Source organism: Scyliorhinus torazame, chromosome 5 (genome assembly GCF_047496885.1).
Source record: "Scyliorhinus torazame isolate Kashiwa2021f chromosome 5, sScyTor2.1, whole genome shotgun sequence".
NCBI classification, from domain to species: domain Eukaryota; kingdom Metazoa; phylum Chordata; class Chondrichthyes; order Carcharhiniformes; family Scyliorhinidae; genus Scyliorhinus; species Scyliorhinus torazame.
In genome coordinates this window covers 87,436,862-87,455,353 of record NC_092711.1, presented here as the reverse complement: position 1 = coordinate 87,455,353, position 18,492 = coordinate 87,436,862, and the positions used below count along the sequence as shown (strand labels likewise).

General features: G+C 43.7%; 1 gene segment (V, D, J or C); it reads left to right on the top strand.

Annotated features, from left to right (window-relative positions):
- Nucleotides 1-1,640: 1,640 nt before the first annotated feature.
- On the top strand, nucleotides 1,641-2,801 carry LOC140417769 (T cell receptor alpha variable 38-1-like). The segment is given in 2 exon segments: nucleotides 1,641-1,686; nucleotides 2,386-2,801. Coding segments are annotated over 2 exon segments (462 nt in total).
- The last annotated feature ends 15,691 nt before the right edge of the window (nucleotides 2,802-18,492 follow it).

Below are 18,492 nucleotides of genomic sequence, written 5' to 3'. Positions count from 1 at the left end.
GCATGAAGGAGCTGTCGGCTGATTGGATCAATACTGGAACAAAGACCCCATGAACTAATGGGTAAAAGCTGATCACTCTGTCAGGAATGAACCAATCGGCAAAGACACCATGTGTTACTCAACACGAACCCAACTCATCATAAATACAATTTCAGGTTCAAATCCGCTGTCAGCTTTCTGCAAACATGTTGGCTGTTGCTTTTTATTCATTCCTCACAACTGCAGCTCTCTTAACTGGAAAGTTTACAAACTCCAAAATCTCCTTCGTGCAGGCAATGTGTTCTGTGTTAACCCTCTTTTCTCTTTATTTCTGCCGGCCGTTATTGGTTTAGACTCAGTCTCACAGGAACCGGTTTCCATGACACATTTTGACGGAAACTGCGATAATTCATTTCAGCTATTCGACCACCGCTGATTCGCATAATTTACAGCTGTACCGCCAGGGCCCGGATATAGGCCCCATATTTATGATATACATCCCGCAATACGGAGACCTTTTCAGAGCAGAGGACATGGGAACTCGATTTTCAGCATCTCTCGACAGTTCGAGAAGTGATGGGAATTTCATCATCCAGGATCTGCGGCTGTCTGACAGCGGGGTGTATTACTGCGGACTGAGAGACACAGTGACAGAAACCAGAGGGAGCCTCGTACAAAAACATTGCCGCTGTGTGGCAGAGTGAATGGAATAGTGGACTGTGAGGGGACGAATCGCTAATACCAGAAATGAGCAGAAGGACTGGAGAATGGAGCCACAAGACATGGCCCAGCCGCTCTGAACAGAGGTGTTGGATGTCAGATTTGATTCACTCAATAATGAGCCATTGAGTGGAAACATTTAAGGCCTATTTGACAAACTGACATTTTAACATATGTTAAATTGGAAATCTCTCCTGTTCATTGTCATTGTATTTTCCCGCTGTTTGATACGACCCGGCACTGTCGCACAGTGGGCAACACTGTTGCTTATCCAGGGTTTGATTCCCGGCTTGGGTCACTGTCTGTGTGGAGTCTGCACATTCTCCCCGTGTCTGCGTGGGTTTCCTCCGGGTGCTCCAGTTTCCTCCCACAAATCCCGAAAGACATGCTCTTCGGTAATTTGGACATTCTGAATTCTCCCTCAGTGTACCCGAAATGTGGGGACTAGGGTATTTTCACAGTAACTTCATTGCAGTGTTAATGTAAGCCTACTTGTAACAATAAAGATTATTGTTATAAATACAAAAAGAATCCGAGGACGCATTTCCGTTAATCCCCGCCTCAAATTCAGTCTTTATAGTGATTTAAATGCTCGGAACACCTTCATCTACATTCAGCCCTTGTATTTTCTTTCATCAAGGCGGGTTCCTTCAGGTGAACCGGAGATAAAAATACCTCCCACATCAATTAAGGGTCAAGCTCTCTGTGTTTCTCGTCTGGCTGTGATCAGCAGAATACACTGTAACTTCCCGTTAATAAACATGTGTGGTTAAATAGGTGACATCAGACAAATCAGATCCAGCTAACCCAGCTCTTCCGATCATTCATTCCATGGGTTATGACGTCAGAGCAGCCCCAGCCAATGCTCTTAGCTTTATCTTGTTGGGTATTCTGCAGGTCTCTGAGACAGAATTAGTCCCTGGAATCCAGGACCTGCAGCAATGCGGATCCCCGTTCTCGCTGTGATCTGGGTGACATTCATTGCTGGTAAGACGCTTAAAACTTTAAAAAAACTTAATTCCTGGATCAAAAATTTGGAAAGCAGTACACCTGTGTTAATCAAGTATCGGACCTCCCTGAGAGCACAAGAGTCTATGTCCTGGTCTCTTCCTTACAGGAGTTCATGTTGGCAAAACACAAAGCATACGCGATTTAGAGTGACGGTACCGGAATTGGGGGATGATGTCTATTATTAAGCAATGTAAATGTTGTGGTTCTTTTCTGTACTAACGTGAAGTCAACCTTGATGTCTTTACAATGATCTGATGGGAGTGTGGAGAAGATAATTCTACAGGTTCCAAATCTCGCTGCCTGAAATCTAAGCAGCACCTAATTCTCTAACTGGGAGATCAGGAGTAACCACTTTAGAAAGAGAGTCGGTAGAATGTGGCTCAAATTAACACAAGGAAGAGCTGAGGAGCGGAATAAAGACACATTTCAAGGGAAACTAGATAAACAGATGAGGGAGAAAGGGACGGATGGATTTGTTGATACAATGAGATGAGGAGAGATGGAGGATTCTCCTTGGGATTGTAAACACTGACATGAGGCAATTGGGCGGAATGAGCTTTCTCGTGCTCTAAATTCGATCTATTTTTATGTTACACCGACGGAATTAACACCTTCATTTCAGTTCAGTTGAATTTTTAGCCAATGATTTCCGCTTTCTATAACCGTGTGTTGCAGGTCTGAGCGATGGAGATTCTGTTACCCAGCGGGAATCCTCACTCACACAGAAAGAGGGAGAAGATGTCACTCTAACCTGCACCTATACCGACGATGCGTATTATCTATTCTGGTACCGTCAGTACCCAGGCAGGGAGCCCGAGTTTGCGGTCCGGAAGGACACGGGCGGCCTTGCTGAATTGAAGGCGGGCTTCGCTCAGGACCGGTTTTCTGATATAGTCCAGCAGTCAGAGAAGTTGTACCGATTGACCATCTCGGAGCTGCTGCTGTCTGACACCGCGGTCTATTCCTGTGCACAGAGCCTCACAGTGATGGGAACGAGGGAAAGCCTCGTACAAAAACTGCCGCAGGTTCTGGGTCACAGCTGCTGTCTGGCGAGAGCTGTTTATAACTGCGGTTCAGACACTGACACCTGAATGCATTCCCGTGAGCACAGATCCAGAGTACAATCCATATAAACACCGTCTAAAATCGTTCACATCGAAGACAGATTCAGTCCAATTATTGCATTTACTGAGAGCAGAATTAGTTGATGCTGATACATGGATATCTGAGAACTCGTCGCAACAATTGAGAAAGTAAACTGTGCAGGTGGCCGGGAACTATTTATATCCCTGACCGCTGTTCAGGAAATCTCTGAGGGACTTGGCATTTTAGATTTGAAGTGTCGGTCTATAGTGCAAACCAATAGCCACCGGGTGAGGAGAATATTAATAATTATAATAAACCGATTAAACACCTCTGGATGTTGATGTCACTGACACATATTAAAACTGAGAATCCTTAATATTGCTGACAAAATGCATAATGTTGTTTCCCCTGACATTGCTGTTCTTACCATTGTCCCGATGAGTACAATATGAAAAACTTCGACAATTATTTTAGCAATGCTCAGGTCTGTGCTACCAAACAATCAATCCTTAATGTAGAAAAAGTACAGAGATTATTTTTCGGAAATGATTAGAAACTGATGAACAATGATTCGTACGTAAATTATCCATAAGAACAGCTTTGGCGTGTTCTAGGCATTGGGGCTGATGGTAACATAAGAACTAGGAACAGGAGTAGGCCATCTGGCCCCTCGAGCCTGTTCCGCCATTTAATGAGATCATGGCTGATCTTTGTGGACTCAGCTCCACTCTCCGGCCCGTACACCATATCCCCGAATCCCTGAATCCCTTTATTCTGTAGAAAGGCATCTATCTTTTTCTTAAAAACGTTTAAAGAAGGAGCCTCAACTGCTTCACTGGGCAAGGAATTCCAGAGATTCACAACCCTTTGGGTGAAGAAGTTCCTCCTAAACTCCGTCCTAAATCTACTTCCCCTTATTTTGAGGCTATGCCCCCTAGTTCTGCTTTCCCCGACCAGTGGAAACAACCTACCCGCATCTATCTTATCTATTCCCTTCATAATTTTAAATGTTTCAATAAGATCCCCCCCGCATCCTTCTAAACTCCAATGAGTACAGTCCTAGTCTACTCAACCTCTCGTCATAATCTAATCCCCTCATCTCTGGGATCAACCTAGTGAATCTCCTCTGCACTCCCTCCAGTGCCAATATGTCCTTTCTCAGGTAAGGAGATCAAAACTGAACACAATACTCCAGATGCGGCCTCACCAACACACTATACAATTTCAGCATAACCTCCCTAGTCTTGAACTCCATCCCTCTAGCAATGAAAGACTAAACTCGATTAGCCTTCGGAATGACCTGTTGCATCTGCACACCAACGTTTTGCGACTCGTGCACCAGCACACCCAGGTCCCTCTGCACAGCAGCATGTTTTAACATCTTACCGTTTAAATAATAATCCATTCTGCTGTTATTCCTCCCAAAATGGATAGCCTCACACTTGGCAACATTGAATTCCATCTGCCAGACTCTAGCCCATTCACCTAACCTATCCAAATCCTTCTGCAGACTTCCGGTATCCTCTGCACTTTTTGCTTTACCACTCATCGTAGTGTCGTCTGCAAACTTTGACACATTGCACTTGGTCCCCAACTCCAAATCGTCTATGTAAATTGTGAACAACTGCGGGCCCAACACTGATCCTTGAGGGACCCCACTAGTTACAGGTTGCCAACCAGAGAATCACCCATTTATCCCCACTCTCTGCTTTCTGTTAGTTAACCAATCCTCTACCCATGCTACCACTTTACCCTCAATGCCATGCATCTTTAGTTTATGCAGCAACGTTTTGTGTGGCACCACGTCAAAAGATTTCTGGAAATCAGATATACCACATCCATTGGCTCCCCGTTATCTACTGCACTGGTAACGTCCTCAAAACCAACTGACTACAACAACCAAATGGAAAGGAACATCAGAGAGTATTCCATAAACACCAGAAGCGCTCTGGGAAATCTGAACACGTCGAGTAAGGCTTTCTGCACAAAATCTTTGTACTTTTGACCTGAGAACCCTCAGTGTTATATACTCGCTGCTGCATTTACCTGGTGTGTGAAAGACTGGTTCCCATTGTCAATGTCAAATCAGCATTTATGTGACAATATCTTCCATTTGGAATCCGAAATAAATACTATAATTTTTTGGGATGTAAAATAAGCAGAGAAAATATCCCCAGCGTTGCATTATCTGCTCCCTGCTTCTAATAATTTGGGTTTATTTCAATCAGAAATATTTGCTGTTAAGTTCATGAAGTCCAGCTTTCCCCCGCTATTCTAGTTGTCACATAGCAGCAGAGTTTTTGTACGAGGCTCCCGCTGGTTGCTGTCACTGTGTCTTTCAGTCCGCAGTAATACACCGCGCTGTCAGAAAGCCCCAGCTCCCGGATGGTAAAATTTCCCTCACTTTTCGAAGTATCCAGAGATGCTGAAAATCGATTCCCCACACCCACTGCTCTGGAAACAGCTCCGTAGTTATAGATGTAGATCAAGAATGTGGGTGCTTTATCCCGAACCTGACGGTACAGCTGTAAAGTATATGAAGTAGCTGTGGTCGAATAGCTGTAATTAATTGTCACCGGGTCTCCTTCAAACTTTGTCGTTGTCACCGGCTCCTGTGAGACTGAGTCCGCGCTTTTAACACCTGCAGAAATTTACAAATAGAGGACTTTATTTTTTTAAATTATCACGATGTTATCAATTAACGGAATACATTGCAAACGGAGACGAGACACATTTAAGTGGCTAATTTGCATATCGGTATCATGAGCAAAGTTTGGAACTTACCAGTTAAGAGAACTGCAGCTGCGAGCAACGTGTAAAAGGCAACAGCCAACATGTTCACTGAGCTGGTGGTGGATTTAAACAGAGTAAGTTAAAGCTGCATTGTCTCAGGTAAGACTTGAGAAGATATGGAGTCATATCCCACCTCGTTACTGATTGGTACGTTCTTGACGGAATGGAAAGGCGACATCCAATCAGCCTCCGCTCCTGTGTCCTACATTTCATCCAATCAGCTCAGAGTTTCTTTGCTCTCAACTCCATGACGTCAGAAGAAGGAGCCTGGAACCACATGAAACTGTTCTCAGAACAATGCACTGAACTGAATAACATCAGAGAATCAGAAATAGGAGCTGCAGTGGACCCTTTTGATGCTTCACTTGTGCCTGCAGCCATTCAGTACGATCATGGCTGATCTGCCTCACATCCACCCTCCTGCACTATCCAAACATGTCGCATTTTCCTTAATATCCGCAGATCTATTGGCACCCTCTTTGCAGAAACAGAGCAACTAAGGATAAATAGGTTGGTCAAGGATAAATAGGTTGGTCACAAGGACTTTAAACTAGCAAGTTGGGGGGGGAAGGGAAGGGTAAAGCTATGAACAGTAGAATGGTTAATGGAGAGCAAGGCAGCAGGTTACGCGACAGGTTATTATGTAGAGATATGGGTTCAAAGACAAGGAAAATTAGGAGAAAGGGTAAGAGGAAAAATAATTTGCGAAAAGTTACTGATCAAGGTGTTAGGATTCATAACAAAGACATAAAAAACAGCATAAGTGTACTTTACCTGAATGCTCGTAGTATACGGAATAAGGTCAATGAGTTGATGGCGCAAATCATCGTGAATGACTATGATTTAGTGGCCATTACTGAAACATGGTTAAAAGATGGTCACGACTGGGAGTTAAAAATCCAAGGGTATCAGACTATATGAAAGGATAGAATGGACGGTAAGGGCAGTGGTGTAGCTTTGTTGTTTAAGGATGGCATCCGGGCAATAGTAAGGGATGATATTGGTGCTATGGAGGACAAGGTTGAGTCAATTTGGGTGGAAATCAGGAATAGTAACGCGAAAAGGTCACTGATAGGAGTAGTCTATAGGCCACCAAATAGTAACAGGATGGTAGGGCAGGCAATAAGCAATGAAATAACGGATGCATGTAGAAATGGTACAGCGGTTATCATGGGAGATTTTAATCTGCATGTCGATTGGTTTAACCAGGTTGGTAAAGGCAGCCTTGAGGAGGAGTTTAATGAATGTGTCCGGGATAATTTCCTGGAACAGTATGTAATGGAACCCACAAGGGAACAAGCGGTCCTGGATCTGGTCCTGTTTAATGAGGCAGGATTGATTAATGATCTCATAGTTCGGGATCCTCTTGGAAGGAGCGACCACAATATGGTGGAATTTAAAATACAGTTGGAGGATGACAAGGTAAAATCAAACACTAGAGTTTTGTGCTTAAACAAAGGCGATTACAATGGGATGAGAGAATAACGAGCTAAGGTAGACTGGTAAGCAAATACTTCATGGTGAATCAGTTGAGGAACAGTGGAGAACCTTCCGAGCGATCTTTGACAGTGTTCAGGAAAGGTTCATACCGACAAAAAAGAAAGACGGTAGAAAGGGGAAAAATCGACCGTAGATATCTAAGGAGGTGAGGGAGGGTATCAAATTGAAGGAAAAAACATACGAAGTGGCAAAAATTAGTGCGAGACTAGAGTACTGGGAAGTCTTTAGCGGACAACAGAAAGCTACTAAAAAAGCTATAAAGAAGACTAAGGTAGACTATGAAAGTAAACTTGCTCAGAACATAAAAGCAGATGGTAAAAGCTTCTACAAATATATAAGACAAAAAAGAGTGGCTAAGGTAAATATTGGTCCTTTGGAAGATGAGAAGGGAGATTTAATAATAGGAGACGGGGAAATGGCTGAGGAGCTGAACAGGTTTTTTGGGTCAGTCTTCACAGTGGAAGACACAAATAACATGCCAGTGACTGATGGAAATAAAGATATGATAGGCGAGGACCTTGAGATGATTGTAATCACTAAGGAGGCAGTATTGGGCAAACTAATGGGGCTAAAGGTAGACAAGTCTCCTGGCCCTGATGGGATGCATCCCAGAGTGTTAAAAGAGATGGCTAGGGAAATTGTAAACTCACTAGTGATAATTTATCAAAATTCACTAGACTCTGGGGTGGTCCCAGAGGATTGGAAAGTAGCAAACGTGACACCACTGTTTAAAAAAGGAGGTCGGCAGAAAGCGGGTAATTATAGGCCGGTAAGCTTAACTTCGGTTGTAGGGAAAATGCTGCAATCTATCATTAAGCAGGAAATAGCGGGGCACCTGGATGGAAATTGTCCCATTGGGCAGACGCAGCATGGGTTCATAAAGGGTGGGTCGTGTCTGACTAATTTGGTAGAATTTTTTGAGGACGTTGCCAGTGCAGTAGATAAAGGGGAGCCAATGGACGTGGTATATCTGAATATCCAGAAAGCTTTTGATAAGGTGCCACACAAAAGGTTGCTGCACAAACTAAAGATGCATGGCATTGAGGGTAAAGTGGTAGCATGGGTAGAGGATTGGTTAACTTACAGAAAGCAGAGAGTGGGGATAAGTGGGTGTTTCTCTGGTTGGCAACCTGTAACTAGTGGGGTCCCTCAAGGATCAGTGTTGGGCCCGCAGTTGTTCACAATTTACATAGATGATTTGGAGTTGGGGACCAAGTGCAATGTGGCAAAGTTTGCAGTCGACACTAAGATGAGTGGTAAAGCAAAAAGTGCATAGGATACCGGAAGTCTGCAGAAGGATTTGGATAGGTTAGGTGAATGGGCTAGAGTCTGGCAGATGGAATTCAATGTTGCCAAGTGTGAGGCTATCCATTTTGGGAGGAATAACAGCAGAATGGATTATTATTTAAACGGTAAGATGTTAAAACATGCTGCTGTGCAGAGGGACCTGGGTGTGCTGGTGCACGAGTCGCAAAAAGTTGGTGTGCATGTGCAACAGGTGATGAAGAAGGCTAATCGAGTTTTGTCTTTCATTGCTAGAGGGATGGAATTCACGACTAGGGAGTTTATGCTGAAATTGTATAAGGTGTTGGTGAGGCCACATCTGGAGTATTGTGTTCAGTTTTGGTTTCCTTACCTGAGAAAGGACATATTGGCACTTGAGGGAGTGCAGAGGAGATTCACTAGGTTGATCCCAGAGTTGAGGGAATTAGATTATGACGAGAGGTTGAGTAGACTGGGACTGTACTCATTGGAGTTTAGAAGGATGCGGGGGGATCTTATTGAAACATATAAAATTATGAAGGGAATAGATAGGATAGATGCGGGCAGGTTGTTTCCACTGGTCGGGGAAAGCAGTACTAGGGGGCATTGCCTCAAAATAAGGGGAAGTAGATTTAGGACCGAGTTTAGGAGGAACTTCTTCACCCAAAGGGTTGTGAATCTTTGGAATTCCTTGCCCAGTGAAGCAGTTGAGGCTCCTTCTTTAAACGTTTTTAAGAAAAAGATAGATACCTTTCTAAAGAATAAAGGGATTCGGGGATATGGTGTGCGGGCCGGAGAGTGGAGCTGAGTCCACAAAGATCGGCCTTAATCTCATTGAATGGCGGAGCAGGCTCGAGGGGCCAGATGGACGACTCTTGCTCCTAGTTCTTACGTTCTTATATTAAGTTCCTCTGTGGTACAGGCTAATAATAAAAGGGCATGAAATGAAATGTTGGTTCTTTATCGGGTTTGACATTTGAGGTGGGATACGGATTGTAATAGTTCATGTTGTTCTGATTACAGAACCAGATTTGCCCATTTAGAGATCAGCTCGGAGACCAGAAAACCTACCGTGAATTGGGATTTTACAGAGGACAGTCAGCATCACAGAAAGAAATCACCCTGGCAAGCTATTATATCTAATATTTCTAATTGTTTTTACGAACAGTTCGCAGTCCACGTCACAGATCTGAGTCAGTGAGAGGAGGTGAGAGTGCGTTGTCGGTTTTTGTTCAGACTGACTGTGCCTCTGTAACAGTGTGGGGCTCAGCGCACAGAGATACACGGCACAGTCAGAGACACGGACCCCGTTGACATTTAAAGGAACGGTTTTCTTATCTTGGTCGAAATCAGCAGAAAAACGGTCTGGGAAATCTGAAGACTTTTCTCCCTTCCCAGTACCATATTTCTTCAGTAGATATCTCGCAGCTTCCTCTGGATACTGGATGTACCAGAAGAGATTCTGGTCAGTATATTGTGTTTTGTAACTGCAGTTCAATATTGTTGTCTGTCCTTCCTGAACCGTTAATTAAAGTGGCTCCTGGGAAATTGAATCTTGGCCACTGGTTCCTGCAACAAGATATAGAATGTGTCAGAAGTCTGGGAGTAAATATAACCCATGAAAGACAGTCTGAGGATTCGAGCTCAGACTCACCGGGCAGCAAGACCATTATTATCAGTAAAGCACACAGGGAGCACATGGTTCCTGATTGGACAGTAAACAGCGACACTGTTTCAAATATGTTGCTGCTTCTAGTCTCATATCACAGAGTAAACTCAGATCAGAGACAAAGGTGAAACGCAGATCAATTCTTGGGAAACTGAGGGGCGTTTCTCAGTATTGCGAATGATTGGTCTCTCAGCTCTGATGTCAGCTGAGGACCAATCACTGTTAGCTGAGGGTTTATTATGACATGTCCTCTCCAGTCACATTCCATCCCTGGCTGTGTGTTTGTCTTTCTCACTCTCTTTCTCACATTGCCGTCATTCTGTCTCTTTCTCGGTTGAAATCGCTTTCCTTCGACCTCATTGAGGCTGGTTTAGCACAGTGGGTTAAATAACTGGCTTGCAATGCAAAACAATGCCAGCAGCGCGGGTTCAATTCCCGTACCAGTCTCCCCGAACAGCTGCCGGAATATGGCGACTAGGGGCTTTTCACAGTAACTTCAGTTGAAGCCGGCTTGTGACAATAAGTGATTTTCATTTCATTTCAACGTTCACATCTTTCCTGAGGTAGATATTTCTCCCTAATAAATGTGAAAGATGGAATAAACATTTTAAAATCAGTCGCACACACAGATATTAACGACGGCCATTCAGTGCACGAACATAATTAATAATTACTGTTTTAAAGGTACCCTGGATAAAAAGTCATCCAATTCTACACCAAGATGCGCTTCCACTGGGGCAACTCTTGTACCGGTAAAGTACTGATTTCAGTCAGTCATCATTTGTACCCCAGGAAATTTAAACAGTGATAACTCTGATGTTAGTTCGCTTTTAAAAAGTGCTGCATGGTAGATTACCACCTGATCCAAAAGTTTTACAAATACAGATTGATGAAATGATTCACCCGGGAGATCGGCAGGTTTCTGTAAATGGGATCGGGAAATGTTGGAATTTGATCCTGGGGTAATATGACCGCCAAAAGTCAAATAGCCCAACAGTGACAACCATTGACCTCATTGAGGGAAAACCATTCAGATGGAGCTGGATTGTCCCGTTTATTATCTGTACATTTGCAACGCAATGTAACTCCTTGTGCTTTCTTGATAAGCAAATTACGCCAGTTTGTGTATGAGCCCCGCCGGGCCCTCATTCACTGTGGGTCTCAGCGCGCAGTAATACACGGCGCTGTCTGTCACCTTCAAATCTGTCATGGACAAGTGAAAAGTGCTTTGTGTCGGGTTGAGTTTCCCGCTGAAGTGTTCAAAGCCGGGAACCGTCTGGTTAAACCCAGAACTATCGGCTCTGAGCAGATACTGAGGAGATCGGTGTGGATACTGACGATACCAGAACAGATAATATACTGTAGCTGAACTCGATACCGAATAACTGCAGGGTATTGTTGAATCGTCAACCTCTTCTGCGTCGACTCGTTGTTCTTCCTGAGACACTGAGTCTCCCTTGCTCATCCCTGAAAAGAAAAAGCCGGTCAGAAGGCGAAACGTGAGGAGGATGGGTTCCGGAGATGGAAATAAGAACACATTTGGGAATTGGAGGATTCAGTGCAGAGGTTCAATGTAACCAACCTGTCATCAGGACAATAACAAGAGACAGACAGAGAGTCAGCCCCATGGTTCGAATCTGAACTCCAGAAACAGAGACAGTTATCACTGACTGGACCAGCCCTGCAATTGGCGGAGATGAAACAGTTAGCGAGATGCTATGAGGTCGAATCCGATTTCTTCGCTCCGCCCACCTTCGCGTCTTAAAGCAGTTGCTTCCTCTGGAACGGGTCGGTAATGGTTGATAAGTGATCAGAGAGCGCCCTCCTGTGGACAGCACAACCGCCTATTGGAAACAGACGGCCACGTGCAACGACATGTACGTAAACATCCATCCAGACATGCACAGGCACTGCAATAAATTCTGACATTCGTTGACAAGATTTTTGATAACATATTAGTCTGAATTGCTAATGATAAAAGTAAGTGAATATGTCCACCTCCCAGCAGCCTCGTTTACAGCACAGAATCAGCACAAACATAGACACAGCGACAGGTAAACACAGTGATCGACCCACAAACTGATCTCTCAACCAGACACACAGACAACCATTAAAGTAAATAAGCAACCAGATTAACGCAGCCATAGAAACACAAAGGAGAAATTCAGTCAGAGACACTTTCAAATACCTTGGACTTTCAGGGTGAGCTTTCTGAGGTGGAAATCCCTGAGGTTGTGTCAATGTGGTAATGTCCTGTTCGATACTCATTGCGATTAAACTGTACATTTTAGCAGCATGAACATCCGAGAATGTATTTCCCATTAACCGTGAGGGTCGATTTATAAATGCAACTACCCTCTGTATTACGTTATAAATTGTATTACATTCGGGTTGGTCCACCCAGTCTCTCCATTAGTCCATCCGTCTGTCGGGTTCTTTAAAAAGATAAAATATTATCAGCTTTAGTATTCATTCCATCTGTCTATCTACGTATCTATCTATCGAGCTTTCGATTGATATAACCATCTAATCTATCGACGCAACCATCAACATTATGAGCTAACTTTCTATTAATGTTTCAGTCTGCTGTGTGGGTTAACCACAAATCGGAGTGATTTGTGGAGATCGGGTGGGGCAGCGACTAACAGAAGCTCAATCTCGCTGAGCATATATTGTATCTGTTCAGTCTCCAAATGTGAACTTTTCTGTTCAACTTTTATTGTCAAACCCAGAACATGGCTCCCACTTTCGTACTTCATACACGTTTCGATGGAACGAATGAGGTTAACATTCGTTTTCCTTCTGAATACGCCAAAGAATATCACCATTTTCACATTGAATGGGCTGCAGCTCACTGACAGCACTGTGTGCTCAGGTCAACACAGAGAGAAAGGCACAGGACAACTGGGACCATTACCCTGTCTGTGACGTAATTTGAAGGGAGATTCATTCAATCCGACCACCAGGTGGCGCATCCCACCGCCTGTCACGTTGCAGGAACCAATACTGTCTGACGGCGTCTCAATGTCACAACTGGTAAAATTCAGACTGAACAATGAACGTTCCCTTACAGTTTCTTAGTTCAGAAAGTTCGCTCATTATTTATGAACAGTTCGGTAAACAAAATTTGCAGACTGTTATTAATTATCCTGGACTTTGGGAGGTCTATAGTTCCCCACTGGTTTCTCTAAGGCAAATCTTCGCCGATCAATGTCGACTTGACAAACAATCAGCAGCCTTTCCTCCAATGTGTGTATTGCTGTGATGGCTTGGAATTTGTCATTCTGGAGTTTGTCCTGATGAGTGCAAGACGAAAAGTTTCGGCAACATGTCTCTCTTTTAGCAATAAATACAATTTCTCAATTGTATTTCAGTTACTTTATCCTCCATTTTGCCTTTCGGTGATTTTCTGTGCCTCTTGCCCCTTCTCACACTTGATAGTTGATTAAATACTGTCCAGTTGACCCACTTAGTGGCCGAATATTATATAAATAGTAATAGATTGGGAATGTTGATCTACAAAGGGACCTGGAAGTCCTTACACTCCTATCACTGAAAACAAGCATGCAGGGGCATCAAACAGTTTGAATGGCAAGCAGTGTGTTATCCTTCATTGGAAGATGACTTGAGTACAGGAGCAAGGCTGTCTTACAGAAGCGATACAGGGCATTGGTGGGGAAACAGCAGGAATATTGTGAGCAGTTTTCGCCTCCTTACCCCAGAATGAAAATGCTTTCCCTCGAGTGAGTGCAGCGATTTTTCATCAGACTGATGCCCGGGATGGCAGGATTGTTGTATGATGAGAGATTCGGTCGACCAGGCCAACATTCACTGGAGTTTAGCAGAAAGAGAGGGGGTCCCATCGAAGCGTATACAATTCTGACTGGGCCGGAGAGGCTGGATGCAGGAATGACGAAGCCTCTGTGAAATGTAAGGAAAGTAAGAAGGAACGTAAGCAAGGAGTCAGGAGGGCGAAAAGGAGTCACGAAAGGTCATTGGCAAATATGGTTAAGGAAAATCCCAAGGCTTTTTACACGTACATAAAAAGCAAAAGGGTAGCCAGGGAAGGGTTGGCCCACTGAAGGACCGGGGTGGGAATCTATGTGTGGAGCTTGAGGAAATGGGCGAGGTATTAAATGAATACTTTGCATCAGTATTCACCAAAGAGAAGGAATTGGTGTCTGGAGAAAAGTCTGGAGAAGGGGTTGTAGATAGCCTGGGTCACATTGAGATCCAAAAAGACGAGGTGTTGGCGTCTTGAAAAATATTATGGTAGGTAAGTCCCCAGGGCCTGATGGGATCTACCCCAGAATACTGAAGGAGGCAAGAGAGGGAATTGCTGAGGCCTTGACAGAAATCTTTGGATCCTCACTGTCTTCAGGTGATGTCCCGGCGGACTGGAGAGTAGCCAATGTTGTTCCTTTCTTTAAGAAGGGTAGCAAGGGTAATCCAGGCCACTACAGGCCGGTGAGCCTTACATCACTGGTAGGGAAATTACTGGAGAGAATTCTTCGAGACAGGATCTACTCCAATTTGGAAGCAAGTGGACGCATTAGCGAGAGGCAGCACGGTGTTGTGAAGGGGAGGTCGTGTCTCCCTAACTTGATAGAGTTTTTCGAGGAGGTCACAAAAATGATTGATGCAGGTAGAGCAGTGGATGTTGTCTATATGGACTGCAGTAAGGCGTTTGACAAGGTCCCTCATGGTAGACTGGTACAAAAGGTGAAGTCAGACGAGATCAGAGGTGAGCTGGCAAGATGGATACAGAACTGGCTAGGTCATAGAAGGCAGAGAGTAGCAATGGAACGGTGCTTTTCTGATTGGAGGGCTGTGACTAGTGGTGTTCCACAGGGATCAGTGCTGGGAGCTTTGCTGTTCATAGGATATATAAATGATTTGGAGGAAAATGTAGCTGGTCTGATTAGTAAGTTTGCGGACGACACAACGATTGGTGGAATTGCGGGAGCGAAGAGGACTGTCAGAGGATACAGCAGGATTTAGATTGTCTGGCGACTTGGGCGGAGTGATGGCAGAGTTTAATCTGGACAAATGTGAGGTAATGCATTTTGGAAGGTCTAATACAGGGAGGGAATATACAGTGAATGGTAGAACCCTCAAAAGTATTGACAGTCAGAGAGATCTTGGTGTACAGGTCCACAGGTCACGGAAAGGTGGAGAAGGTAGTCAAGAAGGCATATGGCATGCGGCATGCTTGCCTTCATTGGCTGGGGCATTGAGTATAAAAATTGGCAAGTCATGTTGCAGCTATATAGAACCTTAGTTAGGCCACACTTGGAGTATACTATTCAATTCTGTTCGCCACACTACCAGAAGGATGTGGAGGCTTTAGAGAGGGTGCAGAAGGGATTTACCAGGATGTTGCGTGGTATGGAGGGCATTCGCTATGAGGAGAGGTTGAATAAACTTGGTTTGATGTCACTGGAACGACGGAGGTTGAGGGGCGACCTGATAGCGGTCTACAAAATTATGAGGGGCATAGACAGAGTGGATAGTCAGAGACTTATTCCCAGGGTAAAGGGGTCAAATACTATGGGGGCAGAGGTTTAAGGTGCGAGGGGCAAGGTTTAGAGTAGATGTACGAGGCAAGTTTTTTACACAGAGGGTAATGGGTCCCTGGAACTCGCTGCCGGAGGTGGTGGTGGAAGCAGGGACGATAGTGCCGTTTGAGGGGCACCTTGACAAATACATGAATAGGATGGGAATAGAGAGATGCGGACTCCGGAAGTGTAGAAGATTTTAGTTTAGACAGGTAGCATGGTAGGCGCAGGCTTGGAGGGCCGAAGGGCCTGTTCCTGTGCTGTACTTTCCTTTGTTCTTTGATGTTTCCTATGGTTGGGGAGTGTTCAACAAGACGTCTCGGTCTCAGGAGTAATCAATTTAGGATTGAAATGAGGAGAAAGGTCTTCACTCAGCAGTTGTTGAACCTGCAGAATTATCTACCACAGGCTCCAAAAGCCCAAATCACTGAATGTATTTAAGAAGGAAATGGATAAATCCCTCGACTCAATAGACGGCAAGAGGTATGTAACTGAGCGGGAGAATGATGTCGATATGGAGGATTAAATGATACACTATTGAATATGAAAGCAGGCTCGAAGGACCGAATTCTCTATTCCTGTTCATATTTTATATGCTTCTGAGCTTCTGTACTTTGCATATTACGCTCGATCAGGACACGTTTCATATTATGCAAAACCATTTCTCTTATTCCTGCACCAGGTATTACCAAGGACATTATTTACTGCTCTTTCAGAGGGCCGTTGCAGCCTCGAAGGGCCGAATGGCTTCCTTCTGCACTGTAGAGATTCTATGATTCCATGACATTGGAAGACGTCGGGGAGAAAATGGTGCAGCCACCGTGCTAAGAAGTGTTAATATGGAGTCGAAGTGAGTGTGAAACACACTGGAGAGCAGCAATTGTTTCGTTCCTTTTCAATCAAGGGAAATAATCAATTGGGATTCTAAGGTTGGTGAACTTCACATTATATTTATGGTGTTAAGCCCATTCACTTACACAAATTATCACATTTCAACATGTGGATCTCATGGTTCCACATTCCTCCATTCAATTAAGGTAATCAGAAAAATACATTAATAGCAACTGAGGCACTTTATTCTTTAGCTGAATTTAACCCACATTCATCTGCAATTTGTTACAACCAAAATTTTGGGACCTCCAGCGATGGTGATGAACTGGTACGTCAGTGGAAATAGTTTCTTGATAGTTGAATCCAGCAAGGATTTACTGAGGGCAATTCGTGGTTAATTAAGTTGTTTGAGGTTTATGATGAGCAGCAGAAAATGGTTGATCTGAGTATTGCTGTTGTTGAAGTTTCAAAAGCTATTTGACAACGTGCTGCAGCGCAACCTTGTGAGTAGAAATGGAGACCATGGGGTAAAATAGGCAGTACCAAGTTCGATAGGAAATTGCCAGAGAACAACCAGCAGTGTGGATCAGCTGTTTTCTGGGGTGAAAGGAGATTTGTAGTGATGTTTCCAGCGATCAGCAGTACGGCCTTATCTATGACATATGAATGATCTGGACCTTGGATGAGAAGGACGATTTTGAAATTCTGCGGATGGTATGAAACTTGGAGGTGTTGTGAACCATCAGTGGGTGCCATGTGAGAGTACCTTTAAGAACTGGGTGTGTTTATCAAATAGCTGCAGTAATGTCAGAGTGTGAATGGAGCTGGGCTGTCTGTCTGCTTTACTTTCGTTTTCGAGCAGGCAGCTACAGTGCGTTTTAGTTTCGTTTTCAGAGCTGGATAGCTGCAGGCAAAGCAAGTAGCTGTATAATGATCTCTCTCTACAAGCTACAGACTGTCTTCAGCTCATTTGAGGATTTCAAAGTAATAACTGTTTCTATAGCGAATTTAAACCTGCTGTCTTTCTTTGAAAATGGTTTAACATATGGATGTTGTGAGGAAAGTTATGAAGGGTTACTTATAGAATATTGTATCTGTGGGGATTATTGATGTTAATAGTTGTCAAGATGTTTACTGTGGTTTATAAAGTGCTAACTGGATTCATAAATCAACATGGTTTTGTTTTAAAAGTACTTTAGATCTCTGTTGCATCACACCTGTAAAGTAGGCCCTTGTGCTCCCCATAACCACAATCTATTAAATGTGTGGATCAGTTGAACTCCATGATACATTTTGGTGTTCTCTAAACCCTGGCCTATAACAGTGGGATAATGTACAACATCAAAACCAGGAAGGGAGGTTGGTGGAATGGGCTGGAAACTGCGAGATTAAATTTATTGCAGAGAAGTGTGAAGTAATTCATATGTTAGGTAGAATGCAAAAAGGCAAAAGAAAATAAAGGGAATCATTCAAAAGGCTGTACAGGAGCAGAGGGAGCAGTGTGTGTATATGTGCATAAATTATTGATGGTGTGGGACAGGTTGAGAAAACGGTCAATAAAGCAATTAATAAAGAGCATTATCGATGGGAATATAGAATACAGAGGAAAAGACGTAATGTTAAACGTGTAGTAAATTCTGGTTCGGAATGAACTGAAGCATTGTGGCACCACACTTAGCCGAGGGATTGGATTGGATTTGTTTATTGTCACGTGTACCGAGGTACAGTGAAAAGTATTTTTCTGCCAGCAGCTCAACAAATCATTTAGTACATGAAAAGAAAAGGAAATAAAAGAAAGTACATAATAGGGCAACACAAGATACACAATGTAACTGCATAAGCACCGGCATCACCGGTGTGAAATGATGAGAGTGAATGAAGAAAATACTCACAAGAATGGTTCCGGAGATGAGCAATTTCAGTTACGAAGATAGATTGGAGAAGTTACAACTATTTCCCTTGACACACATGTTGAGAAGTGATCTGGCAGAGGTATTGAAAATCATGAGTGTTCTAGACAGAGCAGATATAGGGGACCTAAACCCATTCATAAGAGGATCGAGTACCAGAGGGCACAGATGG